This window comes from Neofelis nebulosa, chromosome 13 (assembly GCF_028018385.1).
Source record: "Neofelis nebulosa isolate mNeoNeb1 chromosome 13, mNeoNeb1.pri, whole genome shotgun sequence".
Taxonomy (NCBI): domain Eukaryota; kingdom Metazoa; phylum Chordata; class Mammalia; order Carnivora; family Felidae; genus Neofelis; species Neofelis nebulosa.
Window position 1 is genome coordinate 65,764,056 of NC_080794.1, and position 10,662 is coordinate 65,774,717.

The window sequence follows — 10,662 nt, forward strand, 5'->3', positions numbered from 1 at the left end:
ACCCTCCCAGAAAAAAGGACCCTTTACATCTGGAAAGGTGGTGGGGTGGGGAGGGGGGAAAAAAACGTTGTCAGGAAGTCTTAAATTAGGGTCCCTGACCCTGAGGCCTTATGGGACATAGATGGAGGACACAGTCTGAGCAAGAAACATGAGACTTGGGGGCATGTGGAAACAGATCCGTTCCTGGCAGGAATGATCTCTTGGCCATCCACCACACTTGCCTAACCTCAGCCTTAACTGCAGACAGGCAGAAGTCTTGCCTATGAAGCAGCTTTAGGGGCTCTCAGATTTCAAGAAGCTAGATTAGGTCACTCCCAGTCTGTCCCTCCTCCTCTGCACAGTTGTCCCATCCCCCTGCCCTGCCCACAAGCAGGAGCTGTAGCTGTCACTTCGCGGGTATGGGGGGTGGGGATGGGGAAGAGGCATATGTTTAGTGCAAGCTTTGCAGTCTGTCCTACAGCAATTGCCAGTGCGGTAATTTCTCCTCCCTGCCTCCCCATTTTAGGGTTTTTGCCAAACTATTTACTACCTCCTTATGAGGAAGTGGTGAACCGACCTCCGACTCCTCCCCCACCGTACAGTGCCTTCCAGCTACAGCAGCAGCAGCAGCTGCCTGCGCAGTGTGGCCCCACAGGCGGCAGCCCCCCAGGCGCCGATCCCACCAGGGGCCCCCAGGGGGCGCAGAGCAGCCCCTTGTCGGGGCCCAGCAGAAGCAGCACGAGACCCCCGAGCATCGCTGACCCTGAGCCCTCCGACGTGCCACCCAGCACAGCAGCCACCAAAGCCCCTGGGATGGAGCCCAGTGGCTCTGTGGCCGGCCTGGGAGAGCTGGACCCTGGGGCCTTCCTGGACAAAGATTCCGACTGTAAGGAGGAGCTGCTGAGAGATCACAGCTCCGAGCAAGGCAACGCCCTCCCCGATAGCAAAGACAAGACTCCTGGCCGACATCGCCGCTTCACGGGTGACTCGGGCATCGAGGTGTGTGTGTGCAACCGGGGCCACCATGACGACGACCTCAAAGAGTTCAACACGCTCATTGATGACGCTCTGGATGGGCCCCTGGACTTCTGTGACAGCTGCCACGTGCGGCCCCCCGGCGACGAGGAGGAAGGGCTCTGCCAGCCCTCCGAGGAGCAGGCCCGAGAGCCCGGGCACCCCCACCTGCCACGGCCGCCCGCGTGCCTGCTGCTGAACACCATCAATGAGCAGGACTCCCCAAACTCGCAGAGCAGCAGCTCCCCCAGCTAGAGCAGGCCCTGTCTGTGGCCTGAGAACTTGGCACAGCAACCAGGGTAGGGGGGAGCACCATGACAGAAGCATTAAGTGACTTTCAGAAAAAGTGGTACAGCCACTTCCGTTCTTTGCCCCCCGCCCCTTGCTCCTGCATTTTCCTACGTCTCCAGCTACAGCTGGGGGTGTGGATGCCTCTCTGCCCACAGGAGCACAGCGTTGTGGAGGGCTGAGAGGTTGGTTCGTTCTGTGACTCATTCCTCATATCCCACCCTGTCCCCCCTTTTCTCTTTTCAAGTCATATCTCAGTACCTGCTTGGGTCAGAGAGATGTGTGTTTCAGAAGCCCCAAGGAGGGGGCTGAGACTGTGCCCTGAGGTGACTTTGGTGGTGGAGTGGATTTATGCTCTGGTGTTCATTTAAGAGAACTTTGCTGTGTCTCAGCCTGGGAGAGGTGGCAGGTCTCAGTCCTGGGTGAATAAGGAAGGCCGCAGAGGCCCAGGGATTGTCACCCCTTGCTGCCAATGTCTGCAGAGCCAGAACTGGGCTCGTCCTGGGGGAAGAGGAGAGCTGATAGGCAGTTGTGTGGTAGGTTGGTGGGGGGCTTGCTGCTCTCAGATTCCAGGTGATCAGGTCAGTGTACCACTGGGCATCCTTGAGGGGCCCTTCCCAGCAGGTTTTGGCTGGCCACAGGACTGGTTCAGTGTGGAACATCACATCACCTTCTTTTTGGTTTCTCTTTAAACAACAACAGAGCTGAAAACAAGAACTTTATCAGTGGGGGCAGGCCAGAAAAGGGAAGTCTGTGGCTCTATCCCAAGTTGACCTTTCAAGAGCCTGGCTGCCTTTGAGCCAGGAGGAGATGCTTCCTGGGCAGGCTTGGGGCTATCTTGAACTTCTGTGGAACCGTAGGAGGCCCTAAGCCGTGGCAGTGGATCTGGGTGCAACTCTCCGCATCTCTGTCCTTTGCTCTGTGCCTACGGGTGACCAGGGTCCTCCCCCACCCAAACACACAGTCTGCAGGCCTTCATGTCTCGCTGTTCTCTATGAACAAATGAGGAGGCTGTGGGTCCCCAGAAAGAGTGGTCCCATAGCCTGGCTTTTACACAGTATTTTCTCTTGATTCTGAATACGTTCTTCTGGGGGTTTTTTTGTTTTTATTTTTTTTAAACTGACCACTTGGAAAAAAAAAATGCCTTGGTTATCTGTGGTTTTCATGCCCTTTCCCAGTCCTTCCCCAGCCCCCTTTTTGAGTGGGGTAACTATTTTTGTAGCCTATGTAAAGAGCCTAAGTGGCCCCGGTAGGAGGGTGAAGGCAGTGGTCCAGAAGGCCTGCAGGATCCTTATTACTGTAGTTGAGCTTTGATAGGAATAACTTGAATGGAGAAAGCAAACAGCTAAAACTAACATTCCCTGTCCAGTGCTGTTCATATGAAGAGTTTGGTTCTTTCCCCCTCTCTTGAACGATGATATTCACATTAGGCATTGACGTTGCAGTAAGAAAGGAAATATATATATATATATATATATATATATATATATATATATATATATTTGTACAAAAATAGACAAATCCAAGGCTGTGAGGTGAACGAGTGTCTGCGTTTGGAGTCCACAAAACCAAAATCCATGTTGAACAAAGTGAAGTCTGTGTACAATGACTTTTTGGATAACCTTTGTGTGTCTGTCCATTGTGTGTGAGCCCCCAGCCCTGTTTTCCTGTGAATATACTTTGAATGGCAGCCATTGTGCTCACGTCGACCACACGTTCGGAGCAGAAATGGCGCTCTCAAGGTAATTTATTTTACACATTTACTGTTTACTGAACAAACGTCTGACTGTGTACTCGGGTGTATCCAGCAGCATTGTCAATGGCAGGCCTCCCCCCACCCCCCCAGCCCCGCGTCTGCCAGAGACAACTGTGCTCGAAGTAGAGGCTTTCCTCTACCCATCACTGCAATTTGCACATCGCTCCGTGGACACTCGGAGGCCTGTGTTCTGTTCCCTGTAAATGGAAACGTGCTCTGAACCTGTCTGCCCCCCTTGGCGCCTCCTGGCCCTAGGTGTCAGCCCCCAGGGGGTGTTCAAAACCACTCGGCACAGAAGGCGAAGGCGGAACTTCAGACAGAAGCTTGATTGGATCTTCAGTGACAAGCTTGGACTAGCTGTGGCCCAGACGTCAGCCCTGTGCCCGGAATTGCCAGGAGAGTTTGGGAGACACCGCAGAGCCAAAGGGCTTACCTCTCTCTGCTGAGGTCCAGTGTCGTGCAAGCAAGCCCGTGTGTGGCAGGAGTGGGTGGGAGTGTGTCAGCAGCCCTCAGATGCCTTTCCTTCCACCGTTGTTGTTGTTGTTGTTGTTGTTGTTGTTGTTGTTTTTTAAATAAAATCCCAAACAACTCACTGAAGGATTCACCAGAATGAATCCTTCTTCAGTTAACTGATCAAATGGATGAAGCCTGGCCCTCTCAAGTTTCCTTCCCCAGTTGGGAGTGGGGAACTGGCCTGCGTGTTAACTGTTGGGGTCACTGCAGCGTCCTGCCCTAAAGGCATGAGAAGAAGAAAATGGAGCTGCCGGAGCCGGGCTTGATTCCAGGGGTCACAGTCCGGCCCCTGCCAAGGGGGGGGGCTCCCCTGCCAGGAGAGAGGTGGAAATAGGGAGCTGAAGGACTAGTCAGGGGGCCAGGGAGATTTGACTGAATCTGGTTTTCCAGGTGAACAAGAAGGAAGGGGTTGGTATGGTCGAGGGTTTGGTGCTACAGTCAGAAGATTTGCAAATGCTAACACATTCCTGTGTGAGGCACATCACCATTTGTCAGTTCTTGTGAATATGTGTATTTTAAGCAATAAGATTCAGCTGGTCAGACTTTTCTGGGCAGTCTCGGTGATGCATTTCCTGTGCTGTGATTGTTCTGAAGACAGAGTGGCTCTAACCACTGTGAGAAGCCCAAATAAAATCGATCCCAAAAACGCGACTGTTCTTTTTTTCTTGCAGCACTTTGGGTTTTTGTTGTTGTTGTTCCCCTTCCTCATACTTCAAGGCTCATCCTGCGAGATTCCTAGCTGCATTTTTCCCTGGTCCACACAGGGACCGAGAGAAGTCACGGAACGGTTGAGGACAGGCCCCTGGCCCGAGCAGAGACCACGGGACCAAGGGCAGGCTGGGTAATGCTTCTGCTGAGGCCACACTTTGTCCTAAGGAGTTTTCCCTAAACCCTCTCTCTGCCAAGGGTATATTTCTGATGTTTGGAATACTTTGTAAAGTTCCACAAGCAGGTTAGAATCAGACACACAAAAAAAGCAGAAACAAGTTTTCTCACATACTCGGAAGCTGAAATGACATTTGAAAGAGAGCAAGCACTCCATGAGATCTTTTAATGATGTGATAGGGGGATGCCTGGTGGGCTCAGCCGGTGGAGCGTGACTCTTGATCTCAGGTTTGTGTGTTCGAACCCCGCATTGGATGTAGAGATCACTTAAAAATAATAAAAATCTTGGGGGCACCTGGGTGGCTCAGTCGGTTGAGTGTCCGACTTCAGCTCAGGTTATGATCGTGCTGTGCTGTTTGTGGGTGTGAGCCACGTTTGACCTCTGTGCTGACAGCTCAGAGCCTGGAACCTGCTTCAGATTCTGTGTCTCCCTCTCTCTCGGCCCCACCCCCCCGCTCATGCTCTGTCTCTCTCTCTCTGTCTCTCTCAAAAATAAATAAATCATTAAAAAAATTGTTTTAAGGGGCGCCTGGGTGGCTCAGTCGGTTGGGCGGCCGACTTCGGCTCAGGTCATGATCTCGCGGTCTGTGAGTTCGAGCCCCGCGTCGGGCTCTGTGCTGACAGCTCAGAGCCCGGAGCCTGTTTCAGATTGTGTGTCTCCCTCTCTCTGACCCTCCCCCGTTCATGCTCTGCCTCTCTCTGTCTCAAAAATAAATAAACGTTAAAAAAATTTTTTTTTAAAACTTAAAATTGTTTTAAATCTTTAGGAAAAAGATGATATGATAGAAATGTGGACAGGCCCTGGAATTTGATAACACAAAGCATGTACTACTGAGTCTCCCACTTTGTGCCCAACACTGTGCTGGATGTGGAGGAGAATGCAAAAGAAATACATAAGACAAAACCTCTGCCCTCTAGAAGTTAAGCTTCAGTCAGGAAGATAAAACACCCGTGTAAAATAGTTAACAACAGGAGGTAGACTGAGATGAAGTCAACAGTACAGATTGAGGAAATCTTGAGGAATCGTGGGGGCTTGTTTGAAGTCTTGCCTACCAGGCAGGGACTTAAGAACTGATTTCTAGGCCATGGGAGAGCCACTGGTGTGCCAGCATCTGCCATCCTGGGCCAGTGATTCTTTCCTAAGAAAAGAATCACTTGTCATTTTCACTTGTCATTTTACCTCCTCCTTAGGACTATCCACCTAGAACTTAGAGTCACATGTAAGGAAGTCCCTGCCTTAAGGGAAGGACCAGGCTTCTGTCTCTGCCCAGGGAGGGGAACGCTACCGCCCAGCAGAACTTCTCCTTGCGTGGCCCGTAGGTGGGCGAAGCAATATGGTGTGCATCTTGGAACCCTCCTGGAGGGAGTTCCTGCCTCCCCAAGTGGAACGCTCCCTAACGGGCCCCCAGAGGATGCTGACAGCATGTGTCTTCCCCAGCCCCTGGGTTTACCTGCAGTTAGCACTATTGTCTAAGAGTCCAGTATAAGCTAGACAGGCCCCTGTGCCCATTTTTGACCCTGGGCCAGAGGTCGCTATTCTGGCCCCTCAGTGACTCTAGTGGGATGGTTGTTGCCTAGTTCCTTTTAAACTGTTGGGCTCCTCCAAGTAAGCCCAGGGGAGCCATATTAGCATCTAGAGACAGTTCTGTTCTAGAAAGGATGGGGGGAGGACATCATTCCTGCCTTCATTAAACTAATGTCTGAGTGGCAAAAGAGGAGTACCACTCTCGCGGGCTGCGTGCTGGAGGCTGTGCGTGAACCCTTGATACCTAGGTCCGTGGAGGCCCCCTCACTGCACCCCGGGGTTCCTGGGTCACTGAGTTCCTCATTTCTCTAATGAGGTATAACGTCGTCTGTCTCTATTGCCCCAGGTGACCAAGTTCAGGTGGAGACAATACCAATTCTCTGAAGCACGAAACAGAGGAGCTTTGATGAGCAAGAATTTCAAGAAACTCCCTGTTCTCCAGTTTCCTCTGTTTTCAGCCAGGGAGGAAAAACGGGGTTTGACCCAGGAGAAGTGGGGAGTGGGTTTGACTGTTGCCCGAACCTCCTGGAAACCTGCTTCTGCCTGAACCTAGTGGTAAGGGCAGTGGGTCCTAGGAGGTGTTTGGGTTGGGGTTCTCAGCCTGGCACTTACCATGTGCTGGGCATCGGGAATGCAAATATGCCTTAGACCAGGCTCCTGATCTTCAGAAGAGCTAAGGATCCCAAGGGGGAGAAAAGGCACGTAAACAGTTTTGGTAGCACATGGTAAGTACCATGAAGCATGTGTGCACAGCATGCTTTGGAAGAGAATGTCACCCACCTGGGGGTATACGGTGGCCTACCTGGAACAGGGACCACTAAACTGAGTTTGCCAGGTAAAGAATGGTGTGAAGAGAATTCTAGGTAAATGTTTGTTTTGCAGATTTTTGAATGCCTACTATGTGCCAGGTGCCGAAAAGCACACAAAAGCATGGGAGGCCGAAATGTCTAAAGCTGCTAGCAATTTAATCTCTGTAGATAAATGCATTCTGGGAAGTGACAGGAGATGAATCTAGAGAGGTAAGCTGGTAATAAAGTAATTTGTCTTTATTATTCTGTTTATTGACTGCGCATTATCGGGTCTTGTGTAAGCATTTTACGTACTTTTTTTTTTTTTTTTTTTTTTTTTCCATTTTAGCCTCCAAACAGCCATCTGAGGTATGGACTGCTTTCTTAACAGCGTTGAAGCATTCAGAGAAGTTGACTGACTTGTCCAAGACCACAAGCTAGTAAGCAGTAGAGCCGGGATTTGAACCCTGAAGAATTGGTTCTCACAAGGCACACGAAGAACTTTTGATTTCTTTTCAAAGGTGAGAGGGAGTCAGAGAAAGGTGGTGAGCAGGCAAGAAGCGTAGTGAAAGGTGAGCCAGACACTGTTTCCTCAGGAGCTACTTTATCCCCCTTGCTTGTCCCCCTGGCCTCGTCAGAAGCCTCCAGAGGCCCCCACACCACGCCAGGCATCCCTGCCAGAGGCCCTCTGTGCTGAAATGGCCTCACACCTGGGATAGGTGGTACACATTAATAGTAACTTCCCCGGGGAGGGTGAAACATTGCAAAAATCTCAGGAGTTAGAGCCTTTGGGTGGCTTGGAGGGGAGAAGAGGATTTGTTTGATCCAAAGTTTCTCCTTGCTCTCAGCCTGCTCCCCACCAGTTTAACCTTCCATTGCATGCCTTCTCACCAAGAAGTGTCGAGAAACCCAATCCCACTAGAAAATGTTATAAAGCACCCTCTGTGTTGGGACCACGAGAAGTTGGTCTCTCGGTTCTCCATCTACTTCCCAGCTGCCAGCCTGCCCCTGGCTGGAGAGGGAGGGAGGAGCGGCAGGCAGGATCATCAAGGCCTGTGAGGGAGGGTTCCTTGAGGTCCTGTCCTAAAGATGGACCTGTCCGGACAACACCTACTTCATCGTTAGAGAAGGACTCATTTCATGGATCTGGCTGTAGGCAGTGGCAGTAAAGCCAGTATTTATCGAAGGACTAAACGCATTGTGTAGGTCCATATTTGACCTTCAGCAACATTCTGAGGTGGGTGGTACTGTTTCTATGCACACCTCAGACCTCCATATTACAGTTGAGAAAACTGCCATTTAAAAGGCCGAGTAAGGTGCCCGTGGTCACTGAGTCTGTAAATGACAACACTGGGAGAACTTGCCTGCACAGCCTGACCTCTCAGTCTTCTGTAGCTTCCCTGCTTCCCTGGCCCTTTCTGCTCTTCACCCGCCCCAGAGCCTCAGATAATGGGCGACACAGGTGGTAAGTTACCCCACTCTCTAAATGAGGAAATGGGTTCAAGAACCTAGCAATGGGCCTAAGATCCAGGGCGAGGCACCTGGGGAGCCTGGGGATGAGAACCCGTGTCCTTCTCATCCAGTCCTTCCCGGCCCTCTCACCTCCATGATTGGATTCCTTTCCTCCAGAGGTGGGTGTTTACACCAAGGCGTGTGACCAGAGAAAGGGCTTCTCATTTGTTTCAGGTTTTATGGCCACCAGAGGCACCAGAACACTCACACACTCACCCACCCCCACTCCACACCAAGGGTGCCAAAGAAGGGGTTCCGTCCCCCTCAGAATGGAGACTCTGGGGAGCTGCCCTTCTGAAAGACAAGGACAGCCCATTTCTCCTGGGACAGCCAGCTGTTTTGGCTCACAAGAGCTGATTGTTAAATTTTCAAGAATTTTATGAGCTGTTTATTAAATAACCATTAAAAAATCAAACTATTTAAACCTACCAATGAGTACATTATAATAAAAACCAAGGTAGTAAATACTCAAAACTAACCATTTGCTGACTATTTTACCACATGTTACTTTCATCTATGCCCTTGAGGTTATTTACATGTGGTGGGAATACTATGTAATGGTATTTACTACATACATAGCACATAGCACTACCACGTATCTCTTCCCAACTCGGTGTTCAGTGACATCACATTGGTGGCTCGAAATTATTACTCATAGTGGGGAGTGTTTACATCATGGCAATTGGCAAACGCTACAAATCAGGGCTATTCTCTTCCACTAGCATCAGGAAACTGCTTAGTGTTTACTTACCATCATACCACTGGATAAGGGCATTCTGAGGATTAAAATGTGACTGTGGGGTCTTGGCGAAGCCCTTCTAGCTTTGCCAAAGATCTGGGCTTCCTCATGCATAAGGAGATAGTCTGTTTATCACTGGACCAATTAGCCAAGGGATTTAGAGCATTGGATTCAGTCCTGTTGTGTGTCTAACCTACTTGCCAGGTGTTGATGTGCAGGGTAAGGAACGTGAGAAGGTTCAGACCTCAGTCTTGAACTCTGGAGATACAGGGGCAGATAGTGGTCCCCGGGGGACGCTACACCCCTTTTGAACCCAAGCGGATGCTTAGGCGGGTGTGGGATTCAGTACAAGGAACAGAAGCTGAAAAGGGGACAAGCACTGGGGCTGGGAGTCATGAGATATGTCCTGGAATAAGGCTTGCCCTCTGAGACTCAGGATGGGACAAGTTAGGTCAGTAGGAAAAAGCCTTCTTGGCAGGGGAAGGGCAGTTTGGGCAGGAGTCAGAGTTCATGAGGCCATTTTTTGAAAGGACCTTCGGGTTTGTACTCTCCCCGGCCAGACACCCTGAGCCCTTCTGCACGGACACCCAACAGGTGAGAAGGAAAACGCGTCTGGCTCTTCCTCCTGCATGATTGAAATCTTGGGTTCTAGTCCCAGCCCTCATGCTAAGCAGCCGTGTGACTTAGGGCAAGGCACCTCCCCTGCTCTTGCCCCCACTGGCCCTCAGTTTTGTCCTCTTCAAAATGAACGGTTAGTCTCTCATTTCCCTTCTGCTCAGTGATCTGATTCAATAGTTGGAGAGTAGAATACTTAACTCACCTCCAGCCCATCTACTCCCCTTTGCTTTAAACCAAGGGTAGCTTGGCTCTAGACCAGCCACAAGCTGATGGGGGCAGAGGACCCTGGGAGAGGGAGAGGGCCACCTCCAGTTAAACCCTTTCCCATCAGCCCACTGTGGTGTCAGCATTTTTCCAGGCTGCTTATGATGGGAGCTGGTCAGCCACGGCTGCCCACAAATTCTTCTGTGCACTCTTTAGCAAGACCCTGAGGTTACTGGCCAGTAAAGGCCGGGACTGAGTTGGGGGACAGTAAGGAATGGTCTCTTACCACCAGACTAACAAAGCTCTTTGAAGGAAGAAGGTGCTGCTGTAATGGAAAACTGTCCCTCCTCCTTGCAGGGGCTCCATTGATTTCTTCTTCTGAAAACATAGCCAGACAGGGTCTCAGCCTTGCCCCACTGGCCCTTCCAGAGCCCTCCTCCAGTCAGAAAAGAAGGAATGGGTTGATGATCTGACCCTGGCCCGGCTGGCGCCAGGGAGCTGGCGTTGGGGCCTCTCTTCTAGGCTAAAAGGCAAGGGTCAGTGTCTCCCGGGGCGTCTCAGGACATCTCTCACTTGCAAACTGGCCAGTGGCCAAGGTTTGGATGCTGGTTTCAAGGTTTGAAGAAGTCTAGGAGTCATTTTCTAGTGAGGCCTTTACAGACTTCCTGGGGTTGTGGCGTGGGGAGCAGGGCATGGCCTGGGTGAGCAGAAGTCTGCTGCAGAACGCTTTCCTGGCAGTTTTTACCCCAGGACAGGGTGAGGGAAAGGAGACCTGCTGGTCTTTGGGGACCGAGACAAGAGGGATGGGTAGTGGTGGCTTGAGTTTGTGGATTGCACATAC

At 51.1% G+C, this 10,662-nt stretch overlaps 1 protein-coding gene across 4 annotated transcripts in view; it reads left to right on the forward strand.

Annotated features, from left to right (window-relative positions):
- Positions 1-4,197, forward strand: part of WBP1L (WW domain binding protein 1 like) — a 60,619-nt gene extending 56,422 nt beyond the window's left edge. For all 4 annotated transcript variants that reach the window (XM_058697618.1, XM_058697620.1, XM_058697619.1 and 1 more), the window contains exon 4: positions 506-4,197. In XM_058697618.1, coding sequence (XP_058553601.1) covers positions 506-1,248 — 743 coding nt within the window. In that variant the 3' untranslated portion in view covers positions 1,249-4,197. The remainder of the gene's footprint in view (positions 1-505) is intronic.
- The last annotated feature ends 6,465 nt before the right edge of the window (positions 4,198-10,662 follow it).